At 47.9% G+C, this 19,696-nt stretch overlaps 2 protein-coding genes across 5 annotated transcripts in view; both read right to left on the reverse strand.

Annotated features, from left to right (window-relative positions):
• Nucleotides 1-19,206, reverse strand: part of INPP5D (inositol polyphosphate-5-phosphatase D) — an 89,475-nt gene extending 70,269 nt beyond the window's left edge. For 2 of the 4 annotated variants that reach the window (XM_073360193.1, XM_073360192.1), the window contains exon 1: nucleotides 6,941-7,163. In XM_073360193.1, the coding sequence (XP_073216294.1) occupies nucleotides 6,941-7,095 (155 nt within the window). In that variant the 5' untranslated portion in view covers nucleotides 7,096-7,163. Of the gene's footprint in view, nucleotides 1-6,940; nucleotides 7,164-8,979; nucleotides 9,187-19,175 lie in introns of those variants that run through there. The other 2 variants (XM_073360195.1, XM_073360194.1) reach the window with 2 other exon arrangements.
• Nucleotides 16,749-19,696, reverse strand: part of NEU2 (neuraminidase 2) — a 74,906-nt gene continuing 71,958 nt past the window's right edge. The window contains exons 5-6 of the mRNA XM_073358903.1: nucleotides 19,176-19,380; nucleotides 16,749-17,693 (exon numbers count right to left, since the gene is read on the reverse strand). Of these exons, the coding sequence (XP_073215004.1) occupies nucleotides 16,749-17,693; nucleotides 19,176-19,376 (1,146 nt within the window). The 5' untranslated portion in view covers nucleotides 19,377-19,380. The remainder of the gene's footprint in view (nucleotides 17,694-19,175; nucleotides 19,381-19,696) is intronic.

The raw sequence follows: 19,696 nt of genomic DNA on the forward strand, positions 1-19,696 counted from the left end.
TGAAGAAATACTTCCTTTTGTTCGTTTTAAACCTTATGCCTACTAATTTCATTGGGTGATCCCTAGTTCTGTGTATTATGTGAAGAGGTAAATAACACTTCCTTATTAGCTTTCTCTACACCATTCAAGATTTTATAGACCTCTATCAAATCCCACATTGGTCGTCTCTTTTCTAAACTGAACAGTCCCTGTCTTTTTAATCTCTCCTCATTTGGAAGCTGTTCCCTACTCCTACATATTTTTGTTGCCCTTCTCTGTACCTTTTCCAATTCAAATATATCTTTTTTGAGATGCGGAGATCAGAACTTCATGCAGTATTCAAGGTGTTGGCATATCATGATTTATGTAGTTGCATTATGATATTTTCAGTTTTATTATCTATCCCTTTCCTAACGGTTCCGAACATTCTGTTCACTTTTTTGACTGCTGCTGCATGTTGGGCAGTTGTTTTCAGAGAAATATCCACAGTGACTCCAAGATCTCTTTCCTGAGAGGTAATAACTAATTTAGACCCAATCATTTTATATGTATTGATGGGATTATGTTTTCCAATGTGCATTACTTTTCACAAGGGTTTCAAATATCTGTTCATTTCCTGAGGACATATTAATTAACAAAATCCTACAGTGCTTAAGTTTGGGGGCACTTCATCATGTTGTAGAGGCCACATCAGAAAGTGATGATGGACTCCTCTTCAGAGTGAGTTGTTCAACTCCCCTGCTGGCCAGAAAAAAGAAAACAGCACCTAGCTCTGGCTGCCAGAAGAGTGTGCATGCCCGAAAGGAACGAAAAGGGAGAAATCCCAGACACCAGGCCAAATTCAGAGTTGAATGAGTAAATCAAAGGGTTGGTCTACACACAAACTTGTTTAACTAATTTAAATTGAATTGCAATAGGATATTTTTATTCTGAAGTAAGAGTACATACAGAGACCTGCACTGAAATAACAATGGGTATGAGTTGAAACTCACTTGATTATTTTAGTGCAAGTAGAACAGCCATAAACCACACTTTCTTCTACCACCTCCCCAGGGTGGACAGTAAATCAAATTAGACTTACCCTGACTTTGCCCCACTCTGTGGCCTAAACTCATTTGCACCAGACAGAGATGAAAACAGAACCGGACCCCTATCTAAAGGGGGTACTCAGTCTTTGTCCAACGAGGGACACATCAACAACTTGTCAAGAGCTGGAAGTCCAACCTGATGGCAGAGCCGTGCAGAATGTGCAGCCTTCCTTGATGGCTGCTGAATTTTGCTGAACTCACATAATGCCTGGGGTGGGGGTGGGAGGCTGCTCCCAGCAGTATGGAGGAATACATGTTTATTTACTTTCCAGTGGTTACAGATGTGATCCAACAGCTCTCAGCACCTGCCCAGCACTAAGTTAAAACACACTCCACAAACTGGCTCTCTACCAACAAAGGACACAAATTTCAACCCCATTTCCCTCCAAAAACTAATCTCAATTCTGTTTTAGCATCCCCAGGGGCAAAACAGATAAGGCTTGCAGCCCATCTCCAGAGGGTCAGGAAAGGTGGTCTGTGGTCAGCCTTCCCGAGGAGGAGGGTTGGCTGATGCATACCGACATACTTGTCTCCTTTGTGATTTGGTATATATGTTTATTCAAACTAGGCTTTTCTGAATCACATCAAGAGAGAGCGAGAGAGAGATTCCTTAGGGGTTATACAGCCTTGCATTTGGAGTCAGACAGAGCATAAAACCAAGTTACTCATACACTGAGGTGAGATTTTCAATGCTGACTACAGGATTTAGCCACACAGCTCCCTCTGAACCTGGGTTCTTTTAAGCAAGATGCACAAGAAAAGAGCTGGAACGCCCTTCAGAGCGCAGCGCCACCCCACAACAGGTCTGAGGGCTCATTGCGAAGTGATCTGAGATGTTCACGCACCTACCCACGTCTCTTCAGTGCTCCCAGACCCAGCCAGGGGCAGTTCATCAGCTATCAGAGCTCCTTTAACGTCAATGGAGCGATGACAGTTGACACCAGTTGGGGATCTCCCCGCTAGGAGTGGGATTTGGTTTTGTTTTTATCTGTCAATGCAGAACTCTTCCACCACTTCCTCCTGCAGATATGCAAAAAGGGGCTGAGATGAGAACAGTGCTGATTATGTAGCTGATGAGAGAAAATTTGTGTGTATGGAGATTATGAAACTGATAAACAAACCAGCTCAATGACTATCAGGCCATCAAAGCACACTGGGTGCACAATCAGGTGGCAAGCACCGGCTGTCAGAGGTTGTTGTTATGTAGTATTAGAGAGATTTAACCAGAGGAACATCTACAGGGAAAGCTAATAAAGGGCTATAAGGTGATATATGAATGGTATGAGCAAAAGTGGCTCTCCCTGTGGGAATCCTCCTTAGCAATCTCATGACTCAGCCATGCACAAATGGAGAATGTCATGAATCAGTCGGCTAACAACCTCCATTTATCTGCCTTGCTTTGTTGTTATAACTTCATTGCTCTTAAGCTTTTAGCTCTTAAGCACCAGGACTGCTCCACCGTTGGTCCTAGATACTTTCACTTTTCACCTAAAAAGATTCTCTTTGAGATGTTTCTTAAGAATGTTTTTAGAAAAAACCACAAGCATTGCTGATCTTGGACATATTGATGGTATATGCAGCACCCATCAAAGCAATTTCCTGAGGCTAAATGTGTCCCAACATGCTTCCTCATCTGTCTCCTAGCTCCCTCCCCTGCACGAGCTCCTGAAGGCAAAAGAGGGAAAGGGGAATGAACGCATATTTCCTCTCCTCTTCCAGTGTGGCTTAGGCCTTGCTGCAAATCAGAACTGCTCTTTACTGTGTATATTATGGTAGCAGCTATAGGGCCCAACCAAAATCAGGACCCTGCTCTGCCAAGCACTGTACAGATACACAGTGAGACGGGAAACCCCCCCTAGGAATTCAGCTAATACCAGTGTGGACAGATCACATGTGCTACCCTCAGATATTGGAGAGATATTGGATACAACTCTGCTCACCTTCTTTCAGACCATCACTGAGCCGATCAGCAACTGGTAACAAGGAAAACAAATAACCAGCTCTCACTGAGTGCTTTTCATCCAGAGAATTCTAAGTCACAAAGGAAGTCAGCATCATTATGCCCATTTTACAGTCCCAAGGACTTTTCAGCATGTAGAATATGCTGCATGGCTTAGTCTCCAATAAGAGGCCAAAGGAGGTGGCAGCATGAAATGTCTTTAATTGGAGACATGTCCTGGAAAGAGTGGAATTTTCTTTTGTCAGAAGGATCAAGTCCTCTTCATCCACTGTATTCTAATTGGTTTCAGCACCAAAATGAGCTTCTGTACATGCCAGTGCCTTCAGGTGTATGAAGGGAAGCACTTCCCACCTCAAAACATCCGCTCTTTATCACACCCAACACCCCAGCTTTTTCCAGTTTCATTGCCCAGTAGATGAGGGCAATACTGGTCCATCCAGGTCTTGGTGCCTTTGTGTTTGGGACAAACTCTCTAAGAGGTGCTAAGTCCTGCAAGGGAGTTTCTTTTTGGGTTTCCTGGAAGAAATCCTTATCATTGCCAAATGGCTTCACAGTGCTACATCTGAAGAGTTCCGACGCACGAACTTCCAACCTAGTGATTTTGCAGATATTTGTTAGCGCTGCTTTCAATTGGTACATGATCTAGAGCCATTGTATCTGGTCTTTAAAATAGTGATTTTCCTAGAAGGATCTTAAAGGAAAGCCATGGGTTTTTAATAAAGACACACAAGGAAAATACAGTCTTCCCCCCCGTAGCTTCCCTCCCTGTCTAACTGTTTATGTTTTCCATCATCTTGAACAAAAGCACATCAAGACAGAAGGTCCCAGTGGAGGGATAATGCTAGTTTCAGACACAGCTGCTGTTAAACCCTTTCTGAGTTCATGAGCTAGGCAATCATTTCCCGTTGAATTCCTTGAGTGCAAGAACTCAGTAGTCATTTCTAGTTAATAAACGGGCAAACCAAGCGTTCCAGTAACATGGAAAGAAGAAGAATCACTCTGGTCCTTGCCTTTCCTGGGGCAATCAGGTCATAAGGATTAGACTACAGAACAGAGGATGAAAGTGTCTGGAGGAGGGCATTCACTGTGTATTTGCTGTTTGTACAATTTGTCTTCTAAGTTCTATTTTGCTGCTGTCGGAGCAATAAAAGAAGGGAAGGCATTATTACTTACACACACACCCCCTCGGTCTGTCATTATTCAAATAATTATTTTCCTGCAACATCCCTCCAGGAAAATCTATTTGGCTCAGCAGGATAAAAAATTATTCAAGTCCCCATTCTAATTTCAATGGAGCTGCTAGATGAATATTAGCTCTGGCTGGAGAATGACAGGTCTGCTTGGTGACAACTTTTGAAGTGCTGAAGTTTGTTTTCGCTCCATATTAGAACCTTTTGAATGTTTTTGCAAAGCAGAATTGTGTCGAAATATTTGGTTTTGTATCCAAAAGGTCAGGGTTTTTATTTGGTTCTCTTTTTCTCTTGGCTCAGAAGAGACCAGAGCGCCCTGGAGCTCAGACATCTTCCTGTTGAAAACTTAATCAAAATTGATACGACTCCACAAAACATCTCGGCTTTGACTAATCATCATATTTCGATAAAAACATATTTAGTTGAAAATGTTCCGAGCAGCTCCAGTAAACATGAGAAGCACTTTACCCTTAACACTGAGAAACTGGGATGGTTTGTTGTTACCACCCGAGCTGGGAGATCTATTCCCAGTGAACAATTTATTCAGCATGTTTAGTCCCTATTCTCTTAGTGAATTATCCACCAGCAGACTTGATTTTATAAATTGTCCCAGTAATCGACACATGGGTTGGGTGACACATTTTGGCCTATAATTTGCTTATGACCTGTCCACCCACGACTACTGCTTCAAGCATTCTCTCTTCCTAATTTGCTATTTGTGCTGCATGATTGGTCATTGAAGTTATGTGGCCTGAGATTTTCAAAAATGGGGGCTTACAGTGAGGTTCTTAGTAGTATATTTAGGCACCTAAATAACAAGTGGCCTGAATTTCAAAAGTGCTGAGTGCCTAGCAGCTCCCAATGACTTCAGAGAAAGCTGCTGGTGCTCAGCACCTCTGAAACCCAGCCCACTTATTTAAGCATCTAAATATGGACTGAGGAGCCTGACTTTTGGCCCCCATTTTAGACAACTTTGGTCACCATGTTGTTTCTGTTCCCTGATTCCTTGTCTCTCAGAACTGCGCAAAGGGCTTTCAAAGATGGCTGCGGAAACGCTTCAGAGGGAAAACTGATGCAAATATTCGCAGCTTCCTAGTGTCTGCAAACAGTATTTTGTTTGTGTGTGTGTTTGTTCAAAGCAAATAAAAGGGATCTTGCAAGCGCCCCTGAAGAAGCCAATTTGTGCTATTTATTCCAAGTTATAGTTCAGGAACAAGTGACTTTGGCACCAGCTCTAAATTACATGCAGACAATCCCCAACCCCAGAGATGTAAATGTTCCATGTCTGCAGACACCCATCCTCCCTCTGCCCCCCATACACAAACACACCTACCAAACACTCCCTGCCCTCCACATGCACATCCCTTCCTTCCATATGCCACCCTCTCCACACACACGCATGCTCTCCCCACTGTGCACTCCCCTCTCTGCACCACCACCATCCCATTACCATCCAACATATGTGCAGGAGGACATGCTAGCCTGCCCCATGCACTCTTTCTGAGACTCACACTCTCCATCATGTATTGTACTGTCCCCAGAAGCTGGAGCTCAAAGGTGGACGGTTAGACCACAGCTCAAGCAGCAGCTCCTCTTTTTAGAACAGAGACAAATGTACTTTAAAGAGGAAGCAGCAGCAAGAAACCTGCTTGTTATTTGGTTACTAAGAAAAACGTGGTGAGATTTTTTTAAAGTCTGTTCCCAGCAGCTGTGAAATGAAATGATTGTTAGGCCTGGGGTCCTAGCAGGCTAATTTGATTTCTCATAGGCTGACACCATCTTTGGATGGTTTATACACAACAAATCTTGCTTCTTGGCAGGGGGTTAGACTAGATAACACTTGTAGTCCCTTTTAGCCCTATGATTCTATGGCATGATGGTTCTCTGCGACAAAATTTAAAAAGTCTCAAACTCTTGAATCTGATCTCTCTCTCTGCCTCAGCCTCTCCTGACACCAACTATATCAGCTGCACTCAGTCAAACAAGACCAGAGCCATTGATCTCTCCAATTCAATCCCTAATCTTCATTCCAGGGGAAGGGTCTTTGACTTGGAGTGAAATAGCTGCTAAGGACACTGGGAGATTTCCCCTCCCCCCCCCCCCCCCCCCCGTTTTTACCATCCTTAGAACCCTGCATCCTCTGTAGGACCACGTCCCTGTTCAGGCTGAATCAGAGACAGCCTCTGTAAGGACCAGTGTTGGCACACAAAGCTACCTGCACATTTGCAGTACACCTGCCAGACTGAAAAAGGCATTTACTGACCAACCTGCGGTGTCAAACATGTGCTGAGCTCTGAGTATTTCAATGGGAGAGAATGCCTGGTGGGCGCCATGCTCAGGGTTTTTTTCCCCCCACTCCAAAGAGAACAAGACCCAAGTGGGAGGGTCATTCAGACAGACCAGAGATAACAGGATGGTTCCCCATCTCTGAACGCATCGATCCATGAGACATCCTTGGATTTTTGTCTCCTTTTGGATCAGGGGTTTTTGGCCTCCCCTCACTAGTGTGGTTTGTTCCACAACAACTGTCACAAATGTGGTTTCTTTCAATCCCCTCCATCACACTCTGTGGCCAGGCCAGGTTAAACCTACCACACTGGTAGGTCGCACCTTCCTGATAGGTGGGGTGGCTGTGTCTCTGTGCTGGGGAGGAGGTAGGGGTAGTCCCTACACAGAGCGGGCAGGAGCAATGGAGCCCCACGAAAGGTAAGAGCTATACTTACAGAACACAGAGCGCGTACGCTGAGGAGATCGACTCACTGGCCCGCACTAGGAAGCTGCCATCCTTTCCCACTTTGGAGAGCAAGTCCTCAGCCTTGGAGCGAGTGATGTTCCCATGGTACCAGCACCGATCCATTGCCAGAGCTGGAGGAAACATTATTGACAATCCAGCAGTCAGTGTTTAGAAGCTGCCAGAGCCGTTCGTGTGTCTCAGTAACACTCAGCAGCTGCAGCTCACCAGCTTCCTGTTTCAATGGTACAGAGAGGGAAAGGAAACCAAGCCGAGGACGACTTCCTCAGAAATCAAACAGCTCAGAGTGAGCATGACACGTTCCTCCAACCTCCGCTCCCCCTCAACACTGTAACTCAAGTGGTTAACCACCTGTGTCCCCCCTATTCTGCATCAGAAAGTCCCAGCCAGGGGCGCAATTCTGCTCCCCCACTTTGGAGCAGCTTCATGGACTTCACTGGAATTTCCTTTGATTTACAGCACTGTAACTGAGAGCTAAGCCAGGTCCTCTCTTTTTCCATCCCTATCCTTCCTCCTCTCTCACTTTCCCTGCCTCTGTCCAGTGGTTAGGGCCCTAGCCTAGGGGTTGGGAGACCAGGGTTCAATTCCCAGCTGTGCCACAGATTTCCTGGGCGACCTTGCACAAATCACTTAGGCCTGGTCTGCACTTGAAAATTAGATCAACCCAGCTACATCACTCAGGACAATGAAAAATTTCACACCCTGAGCACCGCAGTTATGTCAACCTAACCCCCAGTGTAGATGCGGCTACATCGATGGAAGAATTCCTCTGCCAACCTAGCGACCGCCACTTGGAGAGGTGGACTGCCTTACTTCTATGGAAAATGCCTGTCCGTTGAAGGAGGAAGCATCTATACTACAGCAGCAGACCTAGAGCAGCTATAGTATAGACCAGGAGTGGGCAAACCATGGTCCGAGTGCCACATATGACCTTCCAGCCGGTTTAATCCAGCCCTCGAGCTCACGCTGGGGAGTGGGGTCTGGGGCTTGCTCTGCTCCCATGCTCCAGCCAGGGAGCGGGGTCGGAGGCTGCTCTGTGTGTGCACGCTGAGGCTCCCGGAAGCAGCAGCATGTCCCTCCTCCGGCTCCTACATTTACGGGCAGCCAGGGGGCTCTGCACGCTGCCCCCACCCCAAGCGCCACCCCCACAGCTCTCATTGGCCGGGAACTGTGGCTAATGGGAGCTGCAGGGGCTGCAACTAGGACGGGACAGTGCGCAGATCCACCTGGCAACACCTCTGCATAGGAGCTGGAGAAGGGACATGCTGCTGCTTCCAGGAGCTGCTTGAGGTAAGCGCCGCCTGCACCCCTGCCCGAGCCTGGAGCCCCCTCCTGCACCCTGAAATCCTCATATCTGGTCCCACCCCAGAGCCCACCCCCCCAGCCAGAGCCCTTTTTCCCCCGTGCCCCAACCCCCTTCCCCTGCCCTGATCCCCCTCCCACCCGCTGAACCCCTTGGTCGCAGCCTGGAGCACCCTCCTACACCACAAATCCCTCATCCCGAGCCCTCACCTCCAGCCGGAGCCCTTGACACCTCCCCACCCCCCGCACCCCAACCGCCTACCCCAGCCTGGAACCTCCTCTCACACTCTGAACTCCTCATTTCTGGCCCCACCCCAGATCCCACACCCCCAGTCAGAGCCCTCACCCCCTCTTGCATCCCAACCCCAATTTCGTGAGCATTCATGGCCCACCATACAATTTCCATACCCAGATGCGGCCCTCAGGCCAAAAAGTTTGCCCACCCCGCTATAGACAGACCTTAATCTCTCTGTAACACAGTTCCCCCTGTGTACAATGGGGATAATAGCACTGGCTGGCCTTACAGGGTGATGGGAGGGTAAATACATTGAAGGCTGTGAAGCACTTTGAGAGCTACTGATGACAAGTGCTGTGTAAGAGCTAGAGATTATTATTTCCCCTCTTACCCACCAAAGGCCCCTTAGGAGACTAAACAATAACAGGATTATTAGCATTGGGCTTGCTGTCCCCAGAGCGCTCCTTTCTTACCTGCTGTATTGCTGCTTTAATCTTCAATACAATCTGACCTGAAAATCTAGCAGGGTGTCATATGGCACTTGAAGGAACCTTGTAAACTATGCCCAGCCTGCGTGGAAACAAGTCAGTCTTACAGGCAAACTTTGTCCTGGGATCTGGTGACAACAACTGCACATCTCCCTCTGTGACACAGCGTTAGTCGCACTCAAAGGTAAGTCAGACCCCGAAAGCCCAAGGTGGGATGGGACAGAAACACTTGGCCAGTCTGCAAAGGGAGAGGGAGGCTGGTGCTTTCACTTCCCCTTTCTTTGTCTATACATGGCTTCTTTAGGTTCCTGTCCCACCCCTGTGCTCACTTCATGGCATGCTCAGTGCTAGTCTCCAAGGCAGTGAACATGACAACCGAGGGTGTGTCTACAGCAAGCAAACAGGGACATTGCAGAGACACTGACTGTGTGACATGTTTGGTTGTCTGACCCGTACTTACAACTAGCTGCTTTTGACAGAACCATTCTGGTACATGCACACTTTGGCCCCAACTCAAAGCGGTTGGAGAGCCAGCTTAACTGCCTGCTCCGGATTCTGCTTGCCTGGGGAGTCCCCATGCGGTGCAGAGCCAGTGTCAGCTCTACCCAACCCCCCTCCCAGGGATGGGGGAAGTGAGGTGGCTATGTTACAAGGGACATGGTTGGGGAGTCACTGAGCTCCAGCGATCCCCAGCTGCCAGAACAGACCCTTAGGACAAGGGCAGCAGGATGTAACAGAGCAAGCTGGAATTGCACTGGACTGGTCATTGCTTTTGGGGGAGGGAAATTAAGGGGGCTTGGCCCAGAATCTGGCCCCGTGTTCCTGACAGCAGTGGTTGCACCAGCGCATTTGGAGCCTCCGTATGGTCCAGCGCTGCTGTTGAGCTCAGGACTTCCGAGTTATTTCCATACACAAGGCCCTATGTTGTGGGAAGGAGGTAGGAGAATAGCTGAACTGGCGTGGCTGCAATGCTTGTGGTTTCCTGTCCATCCTGAGGAGTAACTACTGTAGACTGCACTGCTTCAGCGGGTGCCATACGAAAGACCTTGTCCCAGGCACTATCACCAATGTTTGTGAGGCACGTGGGTGGGCTGTGTGTGAGCTCAATGTGTTCAGGTGGGCTGGCACAGCACTGTTCTGCCTGGCATGAAGTGCGTGGGTGTGAAAAGGGGACGTTACAATCAATTGCACAGTCCTACACATAGCAGCAGCCTGCTAGCCACAAGCTGGGTCAGCTTCTCAGGACCGGCCATGGCGGCCGCTGCTGTAGCTTCCCTGCATTGCAGTGGTGGCTGATGACTTTTGGTAGGTGAGGCACATACCACAAAGTCTCACGAATTCCAATATATGTCCTCCTCCCGGCACTCCTGGCTGGGGCGTGTCTCTGCTCTGCCCTGCCAGGACTACAGCCCCCCCCCCTACCCCCCCGCCGCTCCTTGCGTCTGCAGGAAGCCCTCTGAAGCTCCGCTGTCATGGCACTGCTCCCTCCCTCCCCAGCCAGGAACGTGGGAGCCGTCCCTGGGCAGGACCGGTTCAGCCTCAGAGTGGCCTCCCGCGCAGCTTGTCCTCCTTGCAGTCCACTGGGCCAGGAGGACGGCAACCTCCCCAACACCTTGCGCCCTTGTGTCTTGGGCCCCTCAGCTGTGGAGCTCTGTCAGTGCTGGGAGGGGGGCCCCCAGCAGCCCTGCTGTCAGAACTGGCCTAAACTGCTGCAATCCTGCCAGGGCCTCACCAAGCCCCTGGTTGCCACATGCTCTCATGAAGAGACTCCTAGGTGTGGTTTGTCACCATGGCAACAAGACAGCTTCCTGAGGCACTCCTGCCTATACCATTATTTGAGCTTCACCCAGAGCCCTACGTTTTCTGGCATTGCGTTTCACTGCGGGGACGGGGAGAGAGCGAGTAGCACATTTAAATTAAATCACAAGCCCCTGCTTGTGGACTTACGTCCCTTATCTAACATGTACATGCTTAACCGTCCTTAAACATCAGCGTATAGACACAATAAACGCAGCGTTGGGGAGTTCGCTGCTGAAGGTGCTGGTTGGGCGTGTCTCATTCGCCTAGGCTGACACGCCGCCACTGATGCATGGTGGCTGCAGCAGGAAGCAGCACAGCTCCAAATGTCAAGGCCATGGTAAACCACTGCTCAACACAGCAGGGAGGAGCGTTCCATACAGTAACCTTACAAGCAGACCCAGAGTGAGTGTTGCTGGTGAACAAGATTAGCCTTGCTGTCTTATAGTACAGGTTCTGCTGACTTACTGGAAGTTCGTGCCAGGTAATAAGAGGCTTTAAATTCTCAGCACCGTGGTGCACCCCTGAAAAGGCACGAGCCCAGCTGATTCGGTCACAAGACTAATTAGTCTCTTTAATGTTTATCTGTGGCTGAAAATACTCCTGCAGGTACCTCAGCGAGGTGTCAGCTTTTGGAAGACTCTGAGCTGCGTCTTCCTTCAGATATGCTAATTCCAGCAAGGGGTGCCCCAGAGAGGTTTTACATGGTACTCACAGTGGAACCACTCTCACTTTAACTTCAAATGTCATGATGGAGGAGCAGCTAGGCCCCATTTCAGTGACTGGCATTGCCAACCAGCACACCAGGTCACAATACCACTCAGTTTGGGGGTCCTCTCAGATGGGAGGCTTGGGGCAAACTCCCCCTTCCTCCACACTGGTGGCCCTGCCCCTTAACTGGCACCCTGCCAATGGCATGTACCATGCATCTGGCTGAAGGCGCCACTGTGCCCAGTTGTGCAGAACAACCAAGCGCAAATATGCAGAGAAGCTGGGGTATGCCACATGTGTTTGAGGTGGACCTCAGAAAAAAAAAGGCAGGTGGCATCCTGGAGGGATACCATGCAGATTCCACTGCCCCAAAATAGCGCTCAGTCCAGTTCCTATGTTGTTAAAAGATTAATCCCACTGTAAGACCATAAACTACAACATGGTCTCAAGTGGCATGTGGAGGACATTGTTTCAAAAGACAATGGGGCCTAGTTCTTATGCTGCTGGTGGGTGAGTCCTATCACAGTGGGAAAAGACTACAGCGGGATTGCCATGTGGTTAGTGTGTGTGGACCCCCTGGAGTCGGATGCCTGATTCCCAAAGAATGGAGTGTGAATCATACTACCCTACCCAGAGACAGTAGTCTGCTCTCTAGCCTCACTTACCGTAACTCCTGCAGCAGTGAACTTTCCTTGTGTGTGTGTTTGTGTTGGAGAAGAGCTGTTCAGGAGATCTGATTAGCTCTTCCACGGGAAGAGGAGATTTTGGAAGTTGTCTTGCCGAGAACTGGCATATATACCACTGGAGGGAAAGCACAGTGATCTTGTTGCACCCTGCAGTCTCTATGATGGGTATCACTACATGGAAGGCGACATTAAAACCGCAGGGCCCACCACCAGGACAGGTACCTGCACTGTTTTCTTCTTCTACTCAGAAGATACTGTGATATCATAATCCCAGCAAAGTGGCACACGTCTGGATTGGTGCCCATTGTAAAACAAGAGAATAAAAAAGGGAAAGCCGGGCACAAGAATCCAAAGCAGAAGCAGCAGCCTGGAAAATAACCCTTTGGACAACCACAGCAGCAGCCATATTTCATTATAATTGAGAGAATGATGCCACAGCCAAAGAACTGGGACACGTTGCGGTGTTGGACAATCACATTTGAAGTCTTAGCTGCCTATGGACAAAGCCCAAACATTTTTTCCACAGTGTGGAGATGTTATTCCACCTGGTCTATCAGAGGTGGTAGGATGCACATATTACATGAACTGGGTTTTCAGCCATAGAGTTAAGGCCAGAAAGCACGACCAGATCAGCTAGTCTGTCCTCCTGCATATAACACCACCCAGGACGCACACACAAAACCCAACGGCCAAAGTAGTACAGTGTGTGCCAGCACCTGCAATTGTGAAAGCAACAGTGCACTGGATCAGTGCTATTTGCATTATGGCTCAAAGCACCCAGCAGTCAGTCACCCCATGAGACCACACAACATCACACTGCATGGTTTGTCAACAAGGTCCTCTCACCTGCTCTCAATAGCTACTGCTGAGCGTGGACAGATGAGAAGAGCCCAGAGAGGCTCCCAGGTATCACGGAACAGAAAGCATTTCCTAATGTTAATGACAAGAGAGGTTAAACCTAAGGGCAGATTCCAAACCAGAGCACTTTGCTTAAAATAGCCAGAAGCTGGTCAGGCAATAGTAATATGCTGTTGGCCACAAGGGGGCACTTTGGCCTCTGGCCTAGATCTGAAAACAAACCTGCCAAGTGACATTCTTTTATCAAAAAGAAAAGGAGTACTTGTGGCACCTTAGAGACTAACCAATTTATTTGAGCATGAGCTTTCGTGAGCTACAGCTCACTTCATCAGATGAAGTGAGCTGTAGCTCACGAAAGCTCATGCTCAAATAAATTGGTTAGTCTCTAAGGTGCCACAAGTACTCCTTTTCTTTTTGCGAATACAGACTAACACGGCTGTTCCTCTGAAACCTGTCATTCTTTTATCAGCCACCGAATTGCTTCTCACTTTGTAGCTACTCCAGCCCAGCCTGTTAGTTAGTCTGCAGCTTGGGGAGGGGAGTGGAGTGGGAAATTACAGATTTCTTTGAGCTGGCCATGAGATTCCATAGTTCCTATCATACTTTGTTCCCCAGTCTGTGCCGAGGGTGGGCCGGACCTGTCTACTGCAGGTGCCTTCAGGCGGAACTAGTGGAGTAAGGGAAATTAAGTGAGATCTGGAAGTATTTTTTTTAAAACAGCCACCCAGATCTCTCACGCAAGAATGCTTTTGTGGGCCTCCAGCTGCTGCAGGCTCACCATCTCCCTTTCAAAAGCCAGGAACACAATAAGAAGCAAGCAAGAGGGCACTCAAGCATGCAGAAACTCCAACAGGCAATGGTAGTGTCAACCTGACACAGTCCTACATGGGTCACTGCTCTAACTGGCATGGAAAGGCCCTGCTAAAGCCCCAAAAAGCAAATACTTTACCTCACTAATAAAGCAAATAAATATGTTTCCCTTGGAGCCATTGTGCGGGCACACACACCCACCCAGTCTGTTATACTGCAAATACCTTGGACTGCATCTTTCTGCAGGAACAGAAGAACTGGGTCCAGAGAACTGGGTCAAACTTCCATAGCTCTCCATACTTCCACCCCAGCCTACACCTCTACCCTCCCTTCCCTGGTGTTTGCTGTTGATTCATTTCTGGTCACTCCCTTTGCCACCCACCTGGAAGAAATACTGTTGGAATTTCATGCTCAATACAGGATCACAAACTTTGGGAAGCATTTCATTTTTACTCTAGAATAGAGACGCAGTAGTTCAAATGTGTTTTTTCTCCACTGGGCAATTATTGGATTGCTGAGGCTCATCCTCATCAATAATTTTTTTAAATTGTCTGCCTGGAATTTTAATCAAAATACATGTTTATGTAAATATATATTATGGGAAGGTGTACAAATGTGTTTTCACGCTTGGTAGCCAAAGACCCCTGGCACCAGTGTGTGGATGTGCTGCATCATTTGGTTTTTGAACTTGTGAGCAGTTTTTCATTGTAGTTTACCATTGGCCACAGTGCTGTAATGAAATAAACATTCAATAAGTTGGTCATAAACCGCCCCCCCCAACCAACTTTGTACCTCCCTTCACACCACACCACATATCTACCAGAACCTCTTACTCCCTTGGGGGTTAGAGTACATGACCCTTGCGGGTCCCTTCTAACCCTATGACTCACCATAGGCCAGGCGGCTTCCTTCAAAAAACAACTCCTGAAGATCCATCTACTCCATAAATCCTTCTGGCAAGAATATGCTCATGCCTGTGTTTGCTTGTATTACACTGTGTTCTTGTGAGCCAATTGGGGCAGGGACCCATTAGCGGTTTGACACACTGCACCTCTTTTACAGGGCCACGTACACAGAAAATGCTGTATAATAAGGATAATCATGCTTTCTAGCCACCTGGACTTGCCAGAGATTATAAGAGCAATCTCCAGCCTGTTTTATTTAGAATTCTCAGAAAACACTACAACTCCGATGGTTCACGGCCCACTCCTTGGTTAATAGGACATTCATGCATCTCCCCTCTCAACATAGGTTTCAGAGTAACAGCTGTGTTAGTCTGTATTTGCAAAAAGAAAAGGAGTACTTGTGGCACCTTAGAGACTAACCAATTTATTTGAGCATGAGCTTTCGTGAGCTACAGCTCACTTCATCCCTCTCAACATAGTAAACTTGAAATTGCCATTAGTGGCCATACTTATTGGGCCTAACCCTGTAGTTCTGATGCAGGCCAAATTCCCCCCTCCCTCTTCTTAAGATCTGGTCTTCTTCCTGCAAGTGATCTACTGGAGCTACCCCCGTGTTTGAAAGGGAACAGGCTGGACCACGTAAGATTTCAAGAGAGGGAGTGGCTGAGGCTTTCTTTGCTGTGAGAAATCCTGCTGCATGGGGCAGTGCAAGAGAAAGAGCTACCTAGGAGAAGAGGCTGGGATTGGAGGCGCATGAGTGGTAGATATTAGCTAGACTGGAGTGCGTCCAGGGAAGCAATGACTTGAATTCCAGGAGAGCAATCCTGAACTGGATCCAGGAGTGCTGTAAGCAAGACACGAGAAGTAATACTTCTGCTCTACTCCGCACTGATTAGGCCTCAGCTGGAGTCTTGTGTCCAGTTCAGGGCGCCACATTTCAGGAAAGATATGGACAAATTGGAGAAAGTCCAGAAAAGAGCAAAAAGAATTATTAAAGGTCTAGAAAACATGACATATCAGAGAAGATTTAAAAAATTTGGTTTGTTTAGTCTGGAGGAGAGAAGACTGTGGGGGGACATGATAACAGTTTTCAAGTATATAAAAGGCTGTTACAAGGAGAAGGGAGAAAAATAGTTCTCCTTAACGTCTGAGAATAGGAGAAGAAACAATGGGCTTAAATTGCAGCAACGGCAGTTTAGGTTGGACATTAGGAAAAACTTCCTAACTGTCAGGGTGGTTAAGCCCTGAAATAAATTGTCTAGGGAGGTTGTGCAATCTCTATCATTGGAGATTTTTAAGAGCAGGTTGGATAAACACCGGTCAGAGATGGCCTAGATAATACTTAGTCCTGCCTTGAGTGCAGGGGACTGGACTAGATAACCTTTCGAGGTCCCTTCCAGTCTATGATTCTATGATCCAGAAATGGGTAGGAAGCCAGGGAAAAAGACAGCGGATGGCATAGTATGATATGAGAAAGAGAACAATCCGGCCACAGCATCCTGGCTCCCCAGAAGCTGAGAGAGCAGGGAGGTGCAGTTTTCAGAACACAATGTGCTGATGGCCCAGAGAAGGATTTCAGGAGAGACGGGGTAGGGGAGGAATAAGGGGTAAAGGTAGGGATGACATTATTGCAAAGCACAGGGGATACCAATGATGTCCATTTTCAAAGGAGCATCCCAGGCAGTCTATTAAATAATGTTGGGCAGGTAACGGACACCACATCTGCCCACACACTGGCTGCGTTGGTGAGTCTGAATGGCACTATATGAAAATCACATTCACTCTTGCTATTTGGTGCTGAAAAAGGCAGCCAGGCGGGAAGGGGTGGAGGAGGAAACAGCAAAAGAAAAGCAATCCATTTCATATGGCTTCGCAGCCAGGACAAAGGCAGGCGATAAAAGCCATTTGCTGACAGGTGAGACATGGCAGTGAAGTGTCAGCTAAGGTGATTCTCAGGCAGACACTGAATGCGCCTGTCCACTGTGGCTCAGCACTCGGATGGAAAGGCTTGTTTCAAAGTGAACATAAGGAAGACAATCTCTTTGTATTGCGAGCTGGTGCCAAACTCAAACAGGCAGCAAAACAGTGGGAAGCCATCAGGGCCTTGCCCCATGTGCTGCAGATCTGAATAAGCACACAAGCCCTTGAAGATGAGAGTGGGTCTTGTCCAGCATGCGGGATCTAAGGGACACTTGTTGAGGTACACTCCTAAATTTCTCCGCCCAGCTGGGTCTGTGGGGTGAGAGTAGAGCACCCAGCTGTCCTGACACTCTGACTTCATGTTAGCAGGACTTGGGAAGCCAGTAACACTCCCATGGCAGCCATGGGGAGGTTCTACCAGCTTCTCAATCTGCTGACCACCATCAAAACCCATCCCATGGTTGTAGCTCACAGCCTGGACTCTGGCTCCCTGGCTGCTTCTAGCATTGCAGTACAGCACCCTCTCTCCTTGGCTGTGCACTTCAGCTACCTGGCACTCCAGAGCACTCTCCTTTGCCACAAAGTTCCCCATTGCCCAGGTCTTCCCGTGGTCAGAACTAACAAAGCAGAAGGCATGTGGGGTGGGTTTTTTCCCAGGGTCAAGTATCCGATAGGCGTAGGCAGGAATCACGAGACTCCGAGCCTCATTGAGCAACTGTAAACCGTGGCCTGGTCCCACTGCAAAGGTGGCCCAGTCCTTGTGTGCTGTGCCAATGACAGTCTCAGTGAGATCCTTCGCGGGGCTCCAGGAGCATCCATTATCAGTGCTGGTGACCTGGCACAGATGGACCAAGTTGGTCTTTGTCTTGATCTGGTAGTTTTCAGAGACCTTTCCTGGGACAGCTATAAAGAACAGAATGAGGTTCCCAGTGACTTCATCGTACACAGGACATGGGTTCATGGAACGGTGGCCCTCCAGCTGCGCATTGACAATGGTCTCCATTTTATTCCACTGCCATGTGGGAGTGCAAAGGGGGACAAGGGGAAAAAATAAATCAGTGTTACAGAGGAAGGATCCTTGTATAAAAGATACAGGCAGGAAACAAGAGGTGGAAGAAGAAAATCTAGTGGTTAGAGCAAGAAACTGGAAGTCAATGGTTTATGCCCCAGCGCTGCCACTGACCTGCTGTGTTATTCAGAAAGCTAAATAACGAGACTGGTTTTCACAGGTGCCAAGCACCTAGAGATCGCACTGAAGTCATTGAGATGCCTGAATATGGAGTCAGGTACCTAGCTTTTGTCATCCATGTTTGAAAACTTTGACTTAGCGACTTGCCTGAAGAGACACAGCAAGTCAGAAGCAGAGCTGGGGTACAGATCCCACAAGTCCCAATTCCCTCGGTCTTTTGTTTATATTTAATAGCACACAGCATGGCCATAGAATCACAGGGCTAGAAGGGACCGCAAGGGTCATCTAGTCTTTGTACTAGTTGCACTGCAACTAGAAGATGATTCCCAAGTACAGCCATTGATTGATCATTTTTAGCCTTTGTCTTTACCTGGCATATTTAACCAATATTTTCCTTTGTGGGGTTTGTATATTTTTATTTTAATAAACCTCAGCATGCAGACAGAAATCACCAAATCTCTTTCTGACCAGCTGAACTCTATCTAACTGAATTATTGTGGGGTTACATGTGTCATTATTACTGAATATATATATCACTGTAGTGCTCTGAGACCCCACTAGTGATAGGCAGAGACAGGGTCTTGGTCCTGAAGAGCTTACAATCTAAGACAGTGGATTTCAACCTCTGGTCTGTGAACCCCTGTGGGTCTGCAGCCTATGGGTAAGATTTCCAAAAGGGCTGCACCTCCATTTGAAATTTTTTAAGGGTCCGCAAATGAAGAAAGGTTGAAGACCACTGATCTAAGACAACAAGCCACATCTGAAGGACCAGAGGAGAGGGATATAATCCCACAGATACTGTATTTTAATATATTTGCAGCTGTTAGAAGTTATTACAAATGGATCGAGCATCAACTGCCCCCAGCTTGCCACCAGCCTAGCTGTCATTAACAGGTGAATTATTAAGTTAGCCAATTCACTTTGATGGGCTACACACATGAACCAGTTCCCATATGCACATCCCATACACACTTTTGTGCGGTGTAGCGATTTTTGACTATTTGTAAGCTAGATATTTGTTTTACCAGAATGAAAAGTTATTTACCTCCTGTTTTCACCACCTCCCACCAGGCTTACCCCCCAGCCCGCCTCTCTCTGTCTTGCGTCTCTGGATCCACTCCAGCAGCCCCTCTGTTCCTGTCTCTCTCTAGCTGGCTCCCTGAACCACAGTGGATATCCCAAGGTGCACCAGCAAGCCTATTACACCCTCATTTCTCTGGTTCCCTGTCCTGGCCCCGCACCCAGTGTACTGCCCCCCGAGTAAGTGAACCAAAGCCAAAGCAGCTTTAATGAAATGTGCATTACCTGAACATGGTGGGTAGTCCCATCGTATGTGCCTCTGCGCATTGCTATCAGCTTGGCGTGTTCATCCACCTCATCCTCCCGCTCCTCGGCGAATGCCAGGATGGTGCAGGACTGCGGCACATAGAGCAGGGCTGGGATTCGATAGCTCCAGAATCCCTTTCGGAACAACGTCTCTTCTTGTAGGACAGGAAGTGAAGCCATCAGGCTGTGGGAACGGGGAGAAACGTGTCATGGTTTGATCTACCTATCACACAGCATGAGAGACAGACAGTGACGGCTTGCCAGTCCAGCCCTCTCCCCTGGCAGACAGAGGACCCATGAAATGCACTTTCTGCAACCCTATTTGGCTTTTTCTCTTTCACCTGGCTCTCTGTACAAACCACTTCATATAATCCTAGCCACGCCACTGACAGTACAGTGCAGACTCAGCCCAGGGCCTGGCTGATTTTAATAGAATGGAATAAAATAAGCACATTAAATAAATTAATTAAAATGTGCCCAGAAAATAAAAACAAACCCTT

Source organism: Lepidochelys kempii, chromosome 9 (assembly GCF_965140265.1).
Source record: "Lepidochelys kempii isolate rLepKem1 chromosome 9, rLepKem1.hap2, whole genome shotgun sequence".
Classification (NCBI taxonomy): domain Eukaryota; kingdom Metazoa; phylum Chordata; order Testudines; family Cheloniidae; genus Lepidochelys; species Lepidochelys kempii.